Source organism: Colletotrichum karsti, assembly GCF_011947395.1.
Source record: "Colletotrichum karsti strain CkLH20 chromosome Unknown Scaffold20, whole genome shotgun sequence".
Lineage (NCBI taxonomy): Eukaryota > Fungi > Ascomycota > Sordariomycetes > Glomerellales > Glomerellaceae > Colletotrichum > Colletotrichum karsti.
In genome coordinates, this window is record NW_024065920.1 from 336616 (window position 1) to 356032 (window position 19417).

At 54.8% G+C, this 19417-nt stretch overlaps 6 protein-coding genes across 6 annotated transcripts; 2 read left to right on the forward strand and 4 right to left on the reverse strand.

The window, feature by feature from the left end:
• Window positions 1-18: 18 nt before the first annotated feature.
• CkaCkLH20_06695 (uncharacterized protein) lies at window positions 19-1701 on the reverse strand (the record flags this gene model as incomplete). The annotated part of the gene is made up of 1 exon (XM_038889412.1): window positions 19-1701. One exon carries the CDS (start codon window positions 1699-1701, stop codon window positions 19-21), a length of 1683 nt encoding a protein of 560 aa, XP_038745224.1.
• A 1982-nt stretch (window positions 1702-3683) lies between these two features.
• CkaCkLH20_06696 (uncharacterized protein) lies at window positions 3684-4162 on the forward strand (the record flags this gene model as incomplete). The annotated part of the gene is made up of 2 exons (XM_038889413.1): window positions 3684-3826; window positions 3889-4162. The coding sequence occupies 2 exons, from the start codon at window positions 3684-3686 to the stop codon at window positions 4160-4162; spliced, it is 417 nt and encodes a 138-aa protein (XP_038745225.1).
• A 459-nt stretch (window positions 4163-4621) lies between these two features.
• Window positions 4622-6346, reverse strand: CkaCkLH20_06697 (MFS multidrug transporter; the record flags this gene model as incomplete). The annotated part of the gene is made up of 2 exons (XM_038889414.1): window positions 4622-5343; window positions 5398-6346. 2 exons carry the CDS (start codon window positions 6344-6346, stop codon window positions 4622-4624), a joined length of 1671 nt encoding a protein of 556 aa, XP_038745226.1.
• Window positions 6347-10867: 4521 nt separating this feature from the next.
• CkaCkLH20_06698 (uncharacterized protein) lies at window positions 10868-12677 on the forward strand (the record flags this gene model as incomplete). The annotated part of the gene is made up of 3 exons (XM_038889415.1): window positions 10868-11563; window positions 11616-12515; window positions 12567-12677. 3 exons carry the CDS (start codon window positions 10868-10870, stop codon window positions 12675-12677), a joined length of 1707 nt encoding a protein of 568 aa, XP_038745227.1.
• Window positions 12678-13340: 663 nt separating this feature from the next.
• On the reverse strand, window positions 13341-13826 carry CkaCkLH20_06699 (uncharacterized protein; the record flags this gene model as incomplete). The annotated part of the gene is made up of 1 exon (XM_038889416.1): window positions 13341-13826. The coding sequence occupies one exon, from the start codon at window positions 13824-13826 to the stop codon at window positions 13341-13343; it is 486 nt and encodes a 161-aa protein (XP_038745228.1).
• A 997-nt stretch (window positions 13827-14823) lies between these two features.
• CkaCkLH20_06700 (uncharacterized protein) lies at window positions 14824-16995 on the reverse strand (the record flags this gene model as incomplete). Its single annotated transcript, XM_038889417.1, has 1 exon — window positions 14824-16995. One exon carries the CDS (start codon window positions 16993-16995, stop codon window positions 14824-14826), a length of 2172 nt encoding a protein of 723 aa, XP_038745229.1.
• Window positions 16996-19417: the final 2422 nt, after the last annotated feature.

The following is a 19417-nucleotide window of genomic DNA, read 5'->3' on the forward strand; positions in this document are numbered from 1 at the left end:
CGTAATAAGTCAACAACATTACGGATACTCCGCCGTCCAATCTCTGAGAATTCCCGCATGAATAAGCTTATCCTCTGACTCGAAGGGTCGTTCGAATCTAGGCTCGAACGCGTCCTTCTCCTTCCCGAATCCATACCCCAGGGTCGGACGCAGAGGACCATCACCTGGCCTCACCACCATTCCCCGCAGTGAAGGAACCGGGTACGGGTTCTCGCCATCATGGTAGAGGAACTGTTGCAACTCATCTTCGAGCCAGACGGCGCGCCCTGCCAACATGACATAAGGGTGATCTCTAATGAGCAGGCGAGGCCTCACGATTCGTTTCTGCCAGCCCAAGTCGTCACGAATACCAAAGAGCAGCTCTCTATAGTTGCCATGGTGATTCATGAACCATATAAAGCTGAGTTCCACCGATTGCAGGGTTTGCGGCAGTGCCGACAGAAAATCAAGCAAATCCTGCTGCTGGACGAGAAAGCGCGACAGCCCAAAGTGCGCCAAGTTTTTCCACGCCTCGACGGGGAAAATGGATCGCAAGGGGATAAAGTGATCCAACACCCAATGCGAGGGAACCGGCGAGTCTTCATGGCTACCTTCTTCGTCGGTCTCCAAGGAAAAGTGTCGCAAATCAGCCTCCAGAGCCTTTCTCAGACGCCCGGTGCGGAAAGCAAGGTAGTTGTTGTCTTCTTGCGGGGTCACCATGAGGTTGAGGATGAGTGTCGTAAAACCTGGCTTCTTGATTACAGAAACGAGATTATCATACTCGACACACGGCTCCGGTGCGCGGAAAATGCAACTCGTGAGCCCAGACCAGACCTGGTTACCGTCGAAAACCAGCTCCGGGATCTTTGTGGTCTCCTGCCGAGCGAGAATGCTGATAATACGGCGGAAACCACGCCAGTTGCTCTTGTAATCCTCACCGTCCCAATCCCCAACGGGTTCTCTGTTTTCCGCTTGACCAGCTGGCCAGCCACGAGGAAGCGGGCAGTTGAAGCCGTACGGAAGAGCGCGAATAGCAGGCGTTGGATATAGTGGCTTGAAAAGAATACCGTGTGCAGCAGGGGTAAGGGTAATCCTCTTCAGGTTGGGGAATCTGTCCTTTTCTAAAGCCCACTCGAAAGCGGCTACATCGGCTGATGTAGAAAGCACTTGGTCTTGTTGTGCAAGGAGGTCCTGATAGTGAGCGTAGGCGACTTCGAGAGGCAGCTGGGCTAGAAGCTGTTTCGAGGTCTCGAGATGCTGAGGCAAGGTTGCGACATCGTATTGTTGTCTATACTCCAAGTACTCAATGTTGTCTTTGCAGTGTCTGACATACCAGGGCCGAACGCCAAATGGGAACTTCTCTCTGCGGCCGCCTTCATCATCGTCATCCTCTGAGTCGTCGGAATCATCATCCAAGTCTTGGTACCCGTCCCGGAATCTCAGGTCTGGAGGTGGCGGCTTCTCGTAGCGGGCATCGTCCCAGACTATCTCGCGGACGTCGTGGCGGAAAGTATCATGTTCCGCGACGGCGCGGAACACGTCCACGTTCAGGGGACTGGCGGATATGAAAACGCGCTTGAAGCGAGGACGGGCGAGTTTCGCAAGCCTTTTGCAGGTTAACCGCAGGGCTTTGAGGTCGCAGTTATCAAGGTGAGAGAAGATGAGATCGGATATCTCGAAGGGCGAGGTGGCGATGGAGTCGATGATGGATGCAGACCCCATGGTGGGTAGGGCGGGTAAAGCAGCCGCCATGGAAGGCGCCTGGAAAGATGGAGAGACGAGATGCTGTACGTTGGTATTCTTGGCTTGAGCGAGTTTGCGCTGTTGGCTCGTTAATCAACTCAAGCGCTGACTAACCCATCCTCATGGGTGCCTGTAGACGCTAAAATACGGTAACTGGACCCCGTTTGTTATATACCTAGTAGATTGGCATCTCTCTGCAGCGCAAGATTCAATTGAGATGAGTATGTGTACGAGCGACGTTGAACTTTGGTACGAGATTAATATATCATGACCTCAACCCCCATTTCAATAAACTGGGCTTATCCCATTTCAGCCATTCTTCCAAGGGCTCTAGACCTGAATACATTGCCCTTATGATTATACCCAGTTCCTCGGCGCTATCAGGTGTCGCTGGTATCATGTCCCTATCCCAATTCTTCATCGTGACCTCGATCTTGGGACCTCGCGAAAAGGCAGCCCGCCATTCGGCTGCGGATAGCGCTTCCCACAAAGCTGCTTGAGCCGTGAATCCCAAGCTCATGACTCCCGCCTCCGAACTATCCCAACCCTGTTTGAGAAACGCATAGGTTCCGCAAACCACCTCGGCCGTCAACACCGTGCGCCGGACGCTCTCCTCTCTCACCCAACCACACCAGTCGTCAGAGAATCCAAACGGACGGAGTTGCTCTCGCAATCGACCGACCCATGACAGCAAATAACGTTCGTCACGTTCGGCTTGGGCCTGCTGGCGAATATTCGACGAAAAGAGACGAATGCATTGGTAAATCAGCAGTGCTTGTGCTGGAGCGAGCAAGTCGATTTCCGCGGCCGGCTGGCTGGACATGTCTGATTCAACTGTGGCGATGAGAATAGCGGCTCGCCGGTCAATTTCGGAGTTCAAGAGCTGCATGTTTGTTCCACTTTTCATGGCGTGAAGCGCGCTGGCAGCGAGTGCTTCTTGAAGGGCCGTGGAAGCGGCGACTTGAGTGGAATGTATGAAAGCTGTCTGACCAGTATCGACGAGTGTGCGGGGTTGTAATCTCAATCGACGAGCGGCATACTCGCTCCGCTCTTGAAAGACGCTTCCTGTGGTAATAGGGCCAGAGTTCAAGTCCAACTCGGTTGCCGGCAGCATTTGCTGAACGGTACCGGGCGTGCCCGCTGAAATTCCCGGTTCTAGAGAGAACAGACTTGTTCCACCCGACTGAAAGACTTCGTCTATCAAAGACGACATCCCTGGTGATAGTGGCTGTAAAACCGGTGGGATTGTAGCTGGTGCTGACACGCCATTCTCACTCAACAGCTGGGGCTCTGAGAGAGCTTGCAGATCTGAGATGTTGCGATCGGAGGGCGTGTCATCTTCAATCTCAAGCTCAAAAGTGCTTGTGTCTAGCATCGAAGCGCTCTGTTGATAGGTCTCAGCCCAAGGGTAGACGCACTTGGAGGGTCTGGTTGCGCATCGTCGGCAGGCCGGCAAGCCGAGGTCGCACCGCCTCTTCGCCTTCACGCAATTGATGCATGACTTCCGCCGCGAAGAGATCATATCTCCGCATACAAATTGAAAATAAAAGGGTTGTTGACTTTGAAGCAACGAGCAGCCTCTGGATTCACAGGGATTTGAAGAGTGATGGAGGGTGGAGGTTGACTAATCGATTTCCGCAGGCTCACCAGCCCAGTGTTGTCGGAGCCAAGTGGGGCCCTGCAAGAGCGGGATTCGAGGCGGAGTTCCGCGTGTAAGTGCTCGCTGCGATACAGAGAAGGCCGAACGGAAGATGATGAGATGTATTTGTTCTGACATTTTGGTGTAAGGTTTTTGCATATATATATCTGATTGTTCTACTTCTTCCATTAAGTTCATCCTTACTGAGAATTCAAAATCAAGATTCTTCTCATACGCCACCACGGATATCAACTTCCAAGTGAGTCCAGTATGAATAACCAGGTGGCTGACGGCGCGAAAACTCACAAGAAGTCTTAGAAATATGTCTGAAATTCAACTGAACTCCAACTCGGTCTCCCTTGGTGACTGGGTAGACGAGCTCTTCAAAAAGATATTCTTCCAACCCGACGACGCGCTTTCCAAGGAAGTCTTCACGGAGTACATCGCCCCCGATTTACTCGTCAGGTATGCAGGCTCGGATTTCCTTACTTACACGCATACACCTACTAACACTGCGCCGCCCCCAGATACAACCACAGTCGCTTCACGTACGACCAATTTCTCGACGCCATCACGCAGGGCCGGATGAAGGATTCGATGAGCATCCAGTCGAACGACGAGATCCAAGCCTGGGACGCCCCGGACGGATCCGGCGCCGGCTGCGTGGCCCACATGTCGCTTTTCACCCTGACGGACAAGCAGACGAATCAAGCCGTCAAGTCTTCGAGTCTCATTCTGGCGAATGTGCAGGTTCGCGATGGGAAGAGGGTGCTTGCTGAGCTGACTGAGATAGCGAAGTGAGGGCAACTGTGTTGAACTGAAAGCGGGCTTGGTTTTCTTTGAAACTGCTTGAATTCAGCAAATATGGCCAAAGTTCCGCAGTCTTTGTAGACCAAGTAGCCTATAGAGGAGTGAACAGTATCTAATAATGCCCTCGGTGGATTATCTATGGGAGAGCGGATGGGATCTCGAGTTTCCAATTGGTATGGTCATAAGTGACGTTATCGTGAACGCATACGTCTTAGCTTACAGCCTCTATGCTTGTATATGTATTTCATTATTGATTATGATCTTAAGACACCATTATAAAATAGCCTCTGGCTGCGAGATGTATCAATCAAATCTATCCTCATTCTAAATATCCCAGCCATAATCCAAAACCGAAAACGCCATCATCTGGTATCAAATCGTCTAGAGTGGTGAATCCCATCTTCGCAACGCCCTTCCTCCCCTTCGACATTCGTATGCGTCCGCTCGACCTCACTCGCCATTCTTCCTCCCCTTCTCCACGTCCCTCAAGTCTTCTCTATCAGTGTCCTCGCTCGTGACCAGTCCCTGCTGAGTGACATGCTCCTGCTCGAGACTGTACCTCTTGACGGTGATGCTGAGGATCATACAGAACCCGGAAAACGCGATCAGGCTGATCCAGATCGACCTCAGCGCGTCGCAGTACGCCGTGACCAGTTCGGCCTTGAGGCTATCCGACGGCATCTGCTTGATGATCTCGACCACGATGGTGGCGTCGCGGGAGTACTCGTCGGCGAGGTGGGCCAGGTCTGGGACGTCGGCGAGACGCTCGCGGAAGGCGTTCTGGAAGATGACGCCCGAGACGGCGACGCCGACGGACTGGCCGAAGGTGCGCAGGAAGGAGTAGAAGGCGGCGGCCTGGCCGTTGAGGGCCGGCTCGCACGCCGCCTGGATCGAGAGTGCCATGGCCGGAAACAGCATGCCAGTGCCGAGCCCGATGGGGATGTTGAGCCAGACCCAGGCCGGGATCGTGGTGCCGGGCCGCATGAGGCAGAGGAGGCCGGCACCGAGTGTGGTGATGACCCAGCCGGCCCAGATGGACCAGCGGTAGCGGCCCGTGATGCCGGCGACGAGGCCGACGGCCATCGCGGCGGGGGCAACGGTCAGGGTCTCGGGGAGGACGGCGACTGCGGAGATGACGAGAGAGTAGCCTTTAACGGCCTGGTAGTAGAGAACTGCAACTTGTTAGTGACTGCCGGCGATATGGGGAGAAAGGGGGTGTATCCTACCGAGGAAATAAAGAAGGGACCAGAGAATCATGCCGTGAAAGACCGTCATGATGTAGTTCGCAATCATTGTCCAGTTGTTGAAGATACCCTTGTCGATCATGGGCTCCTTCGCAAACCTAAGCTCCCAGACTCCGAAGACGACGAGGATGAAGATGCCGAGGATCAGCGGGAGAAGCACTCTGAAGGATTTCCACTCGTACATGACGCCGCCCGTGGAGAGGCCGAAGAGAAAACTCGTGGAGCCCGCGGTGAATAGGAAACTGCCAAGCCAGTCGAACCGGCCGAGCTTCGCCATGATGTGGCCCGGCACCTTGGCCTGCTTCAGGAAGAAGAAGATCATGACGACACCGAGGGCGACGACGGGCAGGTTGATCCAGAAGATCCAGCGCCAGGTCACGTTCTGCGCGAAGCCGGCGCCGATCAGGGGTCCCGTGACGGTGCCGATGGACCAGACCGCGGAGAGCAGCGAGAACCACTGGCCGCGGACGGCGAGCGGGACGAGGTCCGTGACGATGACCTCGCAGAGGGCGAGGATGCCGCCGCCGCCGATGCCCTGGATGGTGCGTCCGGCAATGATGACGGTGAAGTCGTTGGCGACGGCGCCGATGATGGAGCCCACAGCGAAGAAGAGGGCCGAGACGTAGATGAGGTATTTCCTACCAAAGATGGTGCTCAGTCCGGCGACTGTGGGCTGGAGCACGGTCGAGGCCAGGAGGAAGGACGTTCCGCTCCAGAAGGCTTGCAGCGCGGTGCCGCCGAGCTCTGAGCTCATCGTTGGGAGGGCGACGGAGAGGGTCGTTGCGTCGAAGGCGACGGCGAGGGCGATGGTGCAGAGGGCGCCGAAGGCGAGGAGGAACTCGCGGGAGGGTTTGAAGACGACCTTGCCATCTTTTTCGATATGTGTTGTTGGTTTGTCGAGGACCACTACTGGTGGTTCTGCTGAAGACATTTTGAAGGCTTCGATGACGCTCAAAGGCGATCAGAGGAGGATCGATTTGCTTGGGCGAGGTGTTTCTTTGTGTAAGGTGGTTGTCTAGAACTTTCGGTATTAGTTGATCGATTGTGTTTGTTGATCAGTGGTTATCCCAAAGACCTGTGAATCAGTGACCGGATGTTCGTGAGACTTATATCCAGGCCTCAACGATCCCGAGGGATTCTTAATCGCCAAATCGGGTATACAGAAAGATTACGCCCCCCACATCGTCACCTCCGACGGTCAACCATACATGGGGTGCTGCCTTGCGGCTCCGCATGGTGTCAGCCCGCCGGAGGAGCTTTGATTGGCATCTTCGCGACGCAAGAGCGGGCGTAACCTCTCATGACCCCAATGATGAATCACCTCCCCGGGGCATAAATCTCCGCTTGTTTTCTTCCTCGGCTGCGCACATCATGAAGCAGGCCGGATTGAAGTGAATTAGCTCCGAGGGACCAGGGACCCTTATCCCGGAGTGGATTCGGCTCAACCAGACTCCTGGTAAGGCTTAGAAATGACCAATCGTTCCCCAACGGACTGAACGGGCGAATGGTTCCACCGAAGGGGCACCGGGCTAGTGTGCCGACGGTCGGGCTATTGTGGGTCCAAGCCGGAGGTCGTGTTGGCACTAGCCAACCACCGGACTCAACGCCGGACCTTTGCCATTGCCTGAGCGAATGCGAATGAGATCGATGATAACTTGACGAGTCTTGACAACTGTCGGACTCCAAATTACAGATAATTCGACCGTTAGTCCGCTGCTTCGACGCAAATTCTCCCGACTTCGACGCTGGCACCAAGTAAGCAGCATCCATGACGAAGGATCATCATTGTCATCTGACGATTACTCTCCAGCTCCTGGCCAACCATTTCAGCCTGTCAGACTAACCCGATTTCACCCGGCCACACCCGTTTCTCTCAACATTGAAACATGTCAGCAATTTTGATACTGGGTAAATCATCGGGGCAGCTTGGTTTGGTTGGACTCAACACCGGTGCCTGCGATGTTGTGGTACTAGATAATCAGCGAACAGCTTTGGACAGTAAAAGTGATTGGCTAAATCAATCAAAGACCAGGATAACGTTCGAGATTAAGGATCACAACTTCGAGCGGGTAATAAGCCGAGTTTCTGATGTTATCTCCGGATTGCGATTCGGCCGAGAAACAATCGGTCTATTTCCTCATATAATGAGCACCTTTGAACCGAGAGCTGTTGCAGGGATTATTAGTTCACTGAGAGTCCAAAGGTCCGCACAAAAATAGCAACCTGGGTATTTCTTGCAAAGCTGAAGAGAATGAGCAGCGCAGGTTGGTGATACAACGACGGGGAAATATTCTTGAGAAATTTTGAGAGTCCTCTTTTGACGAAGGGCTTCCCTGCAAGAGCGTGGCCACTCAGCCGCATGACACCGGCAATGAACCAGCCTGTGTGGCCGATTCCGAACTCCGATGGGTGGCCTCCGAGTGGACGAAACTCCTCTCTCCCTGGCTTGCGGCAGAGAACGACAGGGCTAGAAGGCGATATTTTGACGAGAACGAGCAGGCTGCGGGCGTTGACGAGGAAGCTTACTTTGAGATCGCACACCAGCCTTGTCTATCGTTTCGTGCAGTTCCTCTACTCTTTCCTCATTTCATGAGAAGACAGTCGCTGATTCGAATCCCGGGAACAAGCTGAGTTGCCAAGACGCAAGCCTAACCCAAATATCTCTGGCGGGGAGGAGGGTGGGAACCAAACGTCAAACTTGTCAGAACTTTGTCGTCGAACGCGCATCCCCGCAGCCGAGAATGTTGGGGCAAGTCAGTCTGACAGTGAGATAGAATCTTCTCTGAGTCAAGTATCCTCGATGGTATTCCCACAGACCTCTCAAAGTTTTGGTTGTCAAACGTTGTTGTTAGCCGGGGCCAGCCTCACCCATACGAGCGATCAATCGGACTTAGACGACGAATAGTATTGCTTTGACTGCAAAATTTGAGTTGAATCGCTCGTGTTCTTTGTCGTATGCTGCAACAAACAGAATGATCAACAAACTACTTCATCGTCGACTGCGCAGTGAAAATGTCGTGTCGTAAAGGCATGGGACCCTTTACTGCAGTGGTCCCGGCCGCCTGACGGCATATCCCCGACCAGCTGGCCGCCTTGGCTAGCTGAGTGTCTGCAGACGGGAACTTGGGCCTCATGGAAGTCATAGCAGCTTCAAAAGGACGTGCGACGCCAACTTGTCGACATCCTTAAACACCATGCTGTGATGCTGAGGGTTGCTTCCCGCTAGGTTATTTGCTGAGATGATAGTCCAGAGCAGCGTTGGACACTTGCGCGGCTGCATGAAGCCTTGCCGTTGGCGCCTGGTTCGGCGATGGCGGTATCTTATTCGTGTTCCTGCGCTGCGTCCCCTCCGTTCAACGCCCGAGGGCCTGTCAAACTCGAACGGGCCGTTGCATATCTTGAGGCCGCCCAATCAGCCGTACAGAGAGACATCAGCCGTTTCTGAGGTTTTGCCGGTAGATGCCGCAGACGTCGCTGTCAGTAAGTTTGATGCAAGCAATCACGCACGGATTCTTCGCAGGGACGCATGAAGATTGACAGTCGATAAGGGACTTTTCGCACGAAGACGTAACTAGCCATGACAGCCGTCAGAGAACGAACGGCGAATTCGAGGTTGAGTTCATGCAGGTGAAGATAGTCGTCAGCCCGAGAGCGTAGTTCCGGATGCTATTAGGCTTTGATAGACAGCGTCATCCAGATGGATGAACGTCTGAGAGTGTTGAAGACGTTAGAAATAAACTCGCAGCTGAGGGCACGACCTGAAAAATGGACCCCGACGATCTGCGGGACCCACATCATTCTCGGTTAGCGCGGGATCATGTAAGCAGCACGCTTGCCAGTCTATCTCGACGACAACCCTACCTTCCTTGGATTTGTTCCTGCTACAGCACATGGAAAGTCGCGCCGAATCCTGCCTCAACAGAATCGACGAAAGTTTTACAGCCCTTGGAGTTGATCTCTGCCAAATCCGTCGGGATTGAGGTTGGATTCTTCCAAGGCTGACGACGATCTCCTGGAGAAAGAAACCCTTGAACGACACGTTGAAAATCACCAGATCCTGGAAGACCCTCTCTGTCATCGTCGTTCGGTTAGGACTGAGTCACGGACGCTCCTTGCCAGAGTTGGACTCATGCATCTTGTTTAAGGCAGAAGCCACGACCGGTATTCCTATTTAGGGTTGAACTTGATCGGATGAAACGATCCCACCAGCCCCGATGACGAATGAACGAGGCGACTCCACGCCGTCAAGTGTCGCGTGTGGGTGGGCAAGCATCTGACTACCAGACCGCTGGAACCGCCAATTCATCAAAGATTTATCCCGGCACTGCCACTCGACTCGATGAATGGATTACAAACCTATCAACCAAGAAAATGCGAACATCTCGGTTCGGATTAATCGACTTTCCCTGTCAGGTGTCTTGGAGAGGCTTGGTCGACAAAACAACGTGCTCAGCCCCACGGAATCCGCACAAGCCGCCATTTGCGATGCTGGAGATTCATTCAACCTCTGGCCTTACGCTCCGGAGCCGGAATCGGAACCGAATAGGCCAATACGTCTGTTCCCCTCTCAATGCCTAACGGCTGTCTGCTATCTGCGGTCAGACCCAGCGGCCATTTGATATGAACCATCTTTGTTTGATTGTTTGGATCAAGAATAAGCAACGCAGGCTCTCAGTGGCTCGGCGTGCAAAGTTCTGGGCGGGATTCGACGAAAGTGTTCCGCCGGGCCACCAACATGATGGGGCGCACATACACCCACGCCGGCTGACACCTGTCTGAGATGCCATCCATCGACCGGCTTGCCGAAGAGCCGGGTTGTTCCTTCAATGATCGACATCAGGATTCCGGCCGTTGTTGAACTCTTCCGGTACATTCTGTTTGCCGTCTCAAACAATTGACGCACGAGCCGATGGGACCACCCTTGATCGACGCAGTCCGCGCATCGTCAGGGCTTAGCGGCGCATGAAACAAACCTTCGGGAAGACCAGACAACGAAGTCTACGAGTCGCCCAATCCCCGGTTACCTGAGATCACCCTTCACCAACGGTGCGATCCCGCTCTATCCTTTTGGCCGTTATCATTCGTTAACACCTTGGATGGATGGCACAGAGTTTCGCACAGCGTCCCATCGGTGATCCAGCCCCTCCATTGCTTTTTGAGCAACCAGGCATCTGGCTTGCAGTCAACAGCCCTAGACGTTGGATTGCCCACAATATTGCCTGCAGTTCGTCGCTATGACATAGTGGTGTTCTGAAGTCTACCTCCCGCTTGATCTCCCGGCTCCCGTGTCTGGTCTAACCCGAAAGATTGACCTCGGAACCTGGGTCCTGGGACTGTCGGAACAAAAACTTGTGAAAAAGAGCTCGGCCCCTCCAACAATTTCGTAGGATGCTCCTATGGACTGTAGCACAACCCAATTGTTCTATGATCCCGACAACACACTACTGCAACTATGGTGAACACGGGAAAGCCATCTGGAGGCTGCAAACTATGCCGAGCCAGGAGAATCAAGTGTGATGAGGGGAAGCCGTTCTGCATGAGATGCAAGAAGTCTAGGCGCCAATGTCCAGGTTACCGGGATCCTTTTGAGGCCAACATTCGCGACGAGACCGAAGCGACGATCAAGAGATTCAAGAAGTCGAGAGGAGAGGACAGTTCCGAGGACGAAGGCAAGGGACTGTCGCCAGTGTGCAACAAGCAGTGCTTGACTTCGGTGGCCGGCCCAAAATACAAAACGTTCGACTACTCGAATCCCGCAGCTTTTCCCTTCCGCGCCGACGACGACTCTACCGAAGAAGATGATGACATCCCCGCGTCTTTGTTTGATTCCCTGGACGAACAGGCATCCTGCTACTTCTTGTCGGAGTTCATCATCGTCCCCTTCACGCCTACAGCCAGGGGCTACTACCGCTTTCTACCTCGATTTCTGAGTCGGCCAAACGTATCCAAATGCCTCTCGCAAGCTTATAAGGCCGTGTCCCTGGCTGCTCTGGCAAGTCGTCGCACCGTAAACGCGAATTCAGCTTTGTTCCATGCCCAGAACCATTATATGCGGGCTGTCAGGGCCGTTAACAAGGCTATCATGGATCCCGAAGAGGTCAAGAGCGATCAGACTCTAGGTGCTGTACTGATGTTGGCTTTCTACGAGGTAAGAGGCGCTAGATGGGGCAAAACTTAGGACTCGACTAACTCATGACCAGATTCTGACTTCTTCTCGGGGTTCCATCGCCGAGTACACGAATCATATGAAGGGCGCAGCCATCATTGTGAAGCTCAGGGGGCAGAAAGGCCTCGAAACACCTGAAGGCGAGGAGATGTTCGCCATTACTCGCAACCAGTGCCTTTCTATTCACTGTCTGCCTAATTCCCCAGAAGTAGCCGAGTTCACATGGCTTCTTCACCACGAATGCCGTGGCCGCATGCAACACGCCATTGCCAGCATGGATATCCAGAGCAGCCAGATCAGACAAGACGTCGACCGAATCATGGGACTCGGAGATCGTAAGCCGGAGACGATCCAAAAGGTCCTGGATGCGCTGAAGCGTGCCCAGGCACTCGAGGCCAAGTTCAAGAAGCTCAACAACGACCCAAGTCCGCAGTGGAAGGTCGACACGGTCGACTGGATCCCGGAGCGTCTCGATGAAGAATTGGACACTGCACAAACATTCGCCGGCCCCGTGTACGGCTTCTTCAACCTCCCTCTGGCCGTCCTCCACGTCGCCACGTGGTGCTGCCACCTCATGCTCACAACCACCATCCTGCGGTGCATGGCTTGGCTGGTGTCACCCGATGACTACCGCATGGGGGAGGAGTACGAAGAGCTGAAGCGCTCTGCGATTCTCCGTATCGAAGACACCATCGCTTCGGCGCCGTTCTTCTGCAAATGGAACGGCTACGGTGTCGTGGTCGCCCAATTTCCCTGCGGTAACACCAAGCCGGACGACCCGTTGAAGGGCGCCGCCGGTCTGATGATCCTGTGGCCGCTCGTCACCGCTTACACCAGCGATTTTGCGACTCCGCGGCAGAAGCGTTTCCTGAGGGGACGTCTCAGATATTTGGCCGACATCGCCGGCATCAAACAAGCCAACGTCTTTCTTAACGTGAGTTTGGAACCGAGATTGATGATGCAATAACATGCTAATAGTCCCCAGATGCACATGGAAGACGTCTCCTCTCCATCGAAAGAAATCGAACGCGATCGAAAGCAAGGCGTCCACTCGCCCTCGGACGGCCTGGACAAACTTCGCACCCTTCCGTTGTGATGGGCGAAATTGCACTTTCTTGAGGGCGTGGTCGAACGGCAACTCCACAGTCGTTCTTGATGCCAGTTGTACTCTATTTCTTTTCTCTCTGCGGTCTACTTTCAGCGTCAGCGACGTGTCGTTCCTTCGGTTCTTGTACAGACTTTCCATCTACTTTTTCACGCGTTCACGATAGCGGGCGGGCATTCTTCACAAATGGGACATTGGCTTTGAGTTTCTTTTTCTTTTTGACACGGAAGTCCAGATTGGGTGCGACGTGGGATTTTCGTGTTCAGGGCGACGGGTTTCATAAGAGCGTCTATACTCACTTCGTTTTTCAAATATCGATCTTTTGTTTTGGCGATCCTTGTATTCTAGACGGTTCAGGCACGACGTGACGAATTCGGCATGGCTTGGGTTTTTCGAGGAAAGCGTACGTTGGGACGGTCGGGACAGAGAATTTACAGACGAACACATTTGGAACTTGGAAACCTGGAGAACCTGAACCCTGATGTTCGCTCTGAATTTATCAAAGATGACCAATCCAACAATTGAATACAGGAAAACTACACAGAGTAGCCAAACTCCCAAAACCCAGATGTCCACCGAAACACCGAAAAGGTATCCCAACTTCCGGAGACCCATACTGTAGATAAAGATACACACACAAAACTGAAGCCCGGTTTACCGACCACGTCGACCAACCCCGATCCGATCCTCCCGGCTCCGTCCCCCACGGCCCCCGTCCCCGGGCGTAGGCGTCGTCTGCATCCCGGGCCGGCCCTGCTGCTGCCGCTGCGCCCTCATCATCTCCTGCTGCCTCCTCAGAATCTCCTGCTGGCGGTCCTCATCGTCGTCGTCATCGTCGTAGTCGTACGTGTCTTCCAGGGACTCTGCCGTCATGTCGGCATCCCGCATCTGCTGCTGCTGCATCTGACGTTGTTGTTGGGGGTGGTGTTGAGGCGATGAGAGAAGCTGCTGCTGCTGTTGATGGGATGCCTGTTGCTGCTGCTGTTGGAGAACCCGTTGCTGTTGCACTTGTTGCTGCTGCTGCTGGGCCTGCAGCAGGACCTGGCGCTCGCGGAGGAGGGCCTCACGCGCGCGGCGGTCCTCGTAGGATGCGATGTCCTCGGCTGTGACGGAGAGCGTTGTCGCTGGGCGGCGGAGCATTGTGATGGATGATGGGTGGGTGGGGGTCCCTTCTTAGTGTGTGCGGTCTTTCGAGGGTGAGGGTATGCGGTGGGATTAGGCAGGCGAGGTGCGAAGTGAGTGAGTTGCCTCTCACAGCTACCCGGTTCTCGAAATATCGGGTCCGTTCCGTATGTGACGCGCCGGTCCAGGGGATGATGAGTGTATGCAAATGCGATGCGACGCAACGAGAGACGCGGCCGTGGAAGCGAGGGGGCTGAACTAGATGCGCTTTTCTTCAGCGGATGCGATGAGGCGCGTTGCAAGGTAACTGCTGATTCGGGGGCTGGAGGACGCTCTGCGATTGGGGGCGGATGAAAATTATGAAAGTGAGATATGAATGTGACCGATGTTGTTTTTGTTGTTGGTGTTGGTTTCTCACAATCACAAACGTTCGGCGCGGTTGGTGTGAATGTGAGTGTGAGGTGAAATGGCAGGGGGGAAAAACACGGTCAGTAGGTCAGCTTCCTTCAGCTGGCGGGCGGGTCCTGCCGGGGCGATCTGGGCTGCGGTGGGGGTCGGTGGTGGGGTTCGGGGGGTGCAGGCGGCAACCGGCTGCCCGGCGGTTCGTCCCACTTGGGGGCCGTTGGGAGACGGGCTGTGAGTGAATGGCTTTACCAGGAAGGCAAAGTTACTGTAGACTGACCGTTATGTGTTGGGTGAGGAGCCGTCAGCCCTAGATGACGCATGGTGACTATTTCCTGGGAAAAGAATGCCTTGAGATCGACTGAGTTGATTTCGTTGGTGTTGGACGTTTGGTACCTAGACTAAGAGGGTTTTGCAGCGGCCCGAAGTGGAAATCATACGTTCATTACGAGAATCGAGGCACATTGTGTTTTTCGTTTTGAACAGAGGATTTTCATGATATGGATCGACGCAGTGTTAGAATTATGAATAAGTTTTATTCCTATAGTAGTCTGGTAATGAATGTTCCTTTCTTCCGTTCATTGTCCGTAAGTCGTAATGATCGTGGTAAGTCTCAGTAGGCACCCGTGGCATAGACGTGCTCCGCCTCCCACCTAAGAAAGTCCCCGAGATCGTGTCCGAGATTGTATCCCATGGGCACCATCTCCGGCTCCCCGTCCGCGCCTCTCATCATGACGAGGTCCATCATGGGGCTGGGCGGCAGGCTGTCTAGGCTCTCGCGGTTGCAGTAGCGCTTGTGATGGCCCTCCATCGTCCACCGCCGGATGTTGCAGCCCCGCGCGTGGAACTTGGACGTGTCGTGCTTGCCCTCGTTCCAGAAGCCGCTCGGGTACTCGAGCTCGACGGGGATCGGCAGGTCAATGTCCGTCGCGACGGACGACATGGGCGAGTACTCGGAGGCGATGCTGGCGGGGCTCGTCGCTGAGCCGCTGTTACTTCTGCTGCGGATCAACAGGCCGTGATTCTCGAAGCCAAAGTCCTTGAACCACTCGACCAGATCCGCGACCTCTTCGGCCTCGGATCGCCGGGAAAAGTCCGAGGGGTCTGAGAAGAGGTCGCCTGCGCCGCCGAGTATGGCCATCTGGAAAGCCGTCCAGTCTAATGTGTCGTCGGGGTCGATCTTCATGCCTTTCTCGACGTCTTGCTTCCGAAAGCGAATTTGTCCCTGGCGCAGGGAAGGATGGTTAAGGGTGTAGTTGGTGGAATGGAGGAAGATGAAGTCATCCTCGTCCACGGGCGCGAATGTGCGCGTTGCTTGTTTCTCGACTGTGATCGTGTCTGATGTGGTGTCTGGTGTGGTAACGATGACCTCAGGAATCGTTGGCAGCTGCGATGCCTGCGGCCGAGGCGCGAACCTCAGCGGGTTCTTCGCCGGTGGAGGGGGAGGGGTCGTGTCCTCGATTTCGACGACTTCTCCAGTTGCAGAGGCTGGTTTGGGTACAGGCTTCCTAGTTACAGAGGCTGATCTGGGTACAGGCTTCCTTCGCAGCGGGGACTTCTCCTTTACCAAGGGGCGGCGTCGTACCGCTGAGTCGAGGGGCTTGAAAGGTGACACTCTGTCGTGGTGTGCGACCATGGCATCAACACCTGCTGCTCCTATCCGTGAGGGCAGATCTTGAAGGTGGAAAGGCTCGACGGGTGTCTCGCTGCCGTCCGTGTCGACTGTCCTCATGGTATCGCTCGAGATCCGGGACTGGGCCTCGCGGCCAGCTCTCACAGCCTGAAGGTAATCCGGTGAAAGAAGCTCGTTGACTTCAATCTTGCGAAAGAATTGTCCGGTAAGAATGTCGGTGACTTCCTCTCCTAGTTGCCAGCGGGCGCTTTTCTTGGACCTTGTTTTTGATCGCTTAGCCTTCTTCGACTTCTTCCTTCTGGGTCTCGACGCCGACGACCCTGATGAGCTCCGATTCGGAGGGGGCAGCGGCGGAGTGCTGTTGACGATGGCGTGCGGTTTGTTCAGCCATTGCACAGGCGACTCCATCCTTGGGCTGGTGGCTGCAGGTGATGCGCGACTGGTCTGAGAAGTGGCGGGAAATGACGAAACGGCTATTTTCGCCTCTTGGATGGCCGTCCCTACAGCCTTGAAAGCCTCGTCGGTTTCTCTGATGAGGTCTTGAACGTTTAGTGACCACCCTTCCAGCCCTTCTTCCGGCGTAGCTGGAGGATTTGCGATTCCTTTGAGAGCGGGGTGTTCTTCCAGGTTTGTATTGCCCGCCTCGATGGCCTTGATGTCAGCTTCTGTGGGAGAGTTCACGGGCTTGGTGTTTTGTTGTGTTGGTAGAGGAGGTATGCAGAGATGCCTTCGATCCGCGAGCCGTTTTGGTGCTGAAGACCGAGAGGCCCGGGACGGAGGTCGAGGCGGACAAAGGACCTCATCTGTGCTGTTCGTCGAGGCCGTATCCGCGTGGCCTTCGCAACTGCACAAAGAACTCGACGACGAGTTGGGCGAAGCCTCAGGCAAGGGAATGGCTTCAGGCGAGCTCCTCTTGATGCTTTGTGTCCTTCGTACAAGGGTATCCTCCCTCGAGGGCCTGCGAGCCTTGGCGGCGGATTGACGTCTGGACGGTGCCCACGACTGAGACTTCTCTTGCTTCCGTCGGGGCTTGAAGATGGGTAATTCCTCGCTCATGGCCGAGTCTTCCGAGTGGCGACGCTCGTCAACGTCGACGGTCTGTGAGCGGCGAGGTGAGATAAACCTCCGGATGCTGAAGCTCGACCGAGACATCCTGATGAGATCTTGGGCGTACAAAGGGGATCTTGCAGCAGGTCGGGACAGCAGGGCCAAAGCGACTGGTACATGGCAATATATGAGAACACGAAGGGGGAGGGGTCTGAGGTCTCTTGGGGGCCTTTAACGAGTGACGTGACTGCTAGGCATATCCAGAACCAAGGGAAGAGCAGAACAAAGAGGAAAGAGGGATGGATGCCATCCGGGGCGAAGGGTAGAGGCCGAGTGTTGGCTGTATGTATGTTGTTCTCGATCGGCACGTATCACAAATAAAAGCAAGCGAGTCGGGGCCATCATGGGCCAGCTGACAGACCTAGCTGTCTGCACGGGATGTAGAGTGAAGTTGGATGTGTTAGTCGGTGAGACTGGCAGGCTGGAATGCCGGATCTGCTCTATCCATGGCAGATGGGAGGGTGGTAATGGAAGTGGTCAAGAGTGCGTGTGTGCGGTGCGAGTTGCGGCGGTGCAAGAAGCCAATCCTGACCCCTGCTCGGTGGTGCAGGCAAGCTGCGTGAGGGCGGAGGTTGTAGGGTTCGTGTCTCGTCCGTCGTTCTGGGGTGGATGTGGTCAACTCCCGGCTTGTCGTTATTTTTGAACCTCCAATTGGCTACACCTTGCCAGCGGGTTGCTATTACTGGCCCATTGTGCCTTTGAAAAAGGACTCTTCTCGAGGGGGGGCGGGAGACTGTCGTCGGGGGTGTTTTTGGGGTGGTGGGCGGCCCCAGAGAGGCTGCGTGTGGTGACATTGCATGCGTTCATGGCCGGCCCTTCCAGCGCGAGAGATGTGACTGTTGCAAAGATATGAATTGCATATTGCTTTGGTGTTAAGTTTGGAACCCTCGTCGACGGCCCTCTCCCATGGCTCATCCCCCGGTTCCAGAGCCCATCGTGCAGTCAGCCTTATGGGGGTCGCGCTGACACCGTCGCAGCTGCGCTGTCGAGCAATATGGGACATGGCGGCCGACGTGAATGATGGATCATCTCAGGATCAGCTCCGCCGTCGCCATTGGAGGTGTATGTCGTACGGCGAGGAGAAACCATCGGTCACCTGCAGACGCGAGAGAGATGCGACTCGAGGAATTCCTCGCCGTACGACGACGCAGACGGCGAGGTGCAGAGGCAGCCAACCAGTGGGATCCCATCCGGCCCGTCTCCCTGGCATGGACTCGCCAGCTCATTGCCGAGTATCTGTACTCGCCAGAGTCGAGGCAGAGAGAGACGAGTAACAGATCAGGACCTGACAATGGGCAGGATTGAATTCAATAGAAGCGGCAGTCCAATGGTGACAGGCCGAGGGAAAGGGAACCTTGGAGCCGTGGAGCCAGGCTGTACCCCTGTTTGCCTTACTTTGGGCCCTTGCCCTTGACTGACGATGCCACAATCTCCAACACGTACTGCTAGTACGTGCGGATGAAGCAGATGCAAGCGACTGAGTGCTGCCGGGCGCATCTGAATGACAGATCGACTGAATGACAGCTTGACATGTCTAACTGCCGAGACTCGTCATGGCTAGAAATCCAGCACTCGCTGATTCTGTTGGTGTTGAAAGAGACGGCAGCTATCTGTATCCGTACGGATACAGCAGGTTGCTGCGATCTATCAATGGGCGATTGTTCCCGGATCAACATGCACGTAACGTAGTCTGGTAGGCAAGCTACAGGGGTTCGAAATACCACCTATGCTTGCAGTGATTATTCTGTGCTCCCTGCTTAGCAACAGACAACTAACAGCCAGGGCTGATGAACAGGAACAAGCAGAGAGACAAACCCGGATACGCAAGACTCGGGTCATTCGATTCGTCAGTCGGCCTGTCGAAACGGACTAAGGCAGATCATTGCAGAGCCCCTAGGACCGAATGAGGTTATGAAAGCGAAGGCGACGATGCTGGGCAGGCGCGCGTCGGGGAGAAAAAAAATAAAGGCGAGAAAGAGGAGACGTGGACGATTCGGGCGGCATTGCTCTCATGCGTCTTCCCGGTGACGGTGACGTGACCTGGGATTCGGGAGAGTCGAAGAAGTCGAGTCTGGGCAGGCCGGGGTGGCCTGTTTCATACCCAAGCAGCCCAAGACGCTTTTCCCAATGGAATAATCGAGCTGTCAGTCCGTCGCCCGTCGCCGGTGGGCGGGCGGGCGAGGTGATAATTACCGCCCGAAAGCGACGACGATGGCGATGGCGATGGCGATGGCGAGAGATTGACTCGAGTTTCTAAGGAGTGGGAAGGAGAAGGACGGGGCGGTAGACTGCTTCCCCGGTCCGCCGGCCGTAAGGAAAACCACTGCAAACCAGGACTGAGACATGTCCGGTGACGTTGAGGATGGCCCGATACCGCCTCCATTGGTTGGTTGGTTGGTTGTGGTTGGGTGAAGAAGCAAGAGGATAGGTATTCGTTCGTGTTGGAAACTTGCCCAGAAGAAGTTGG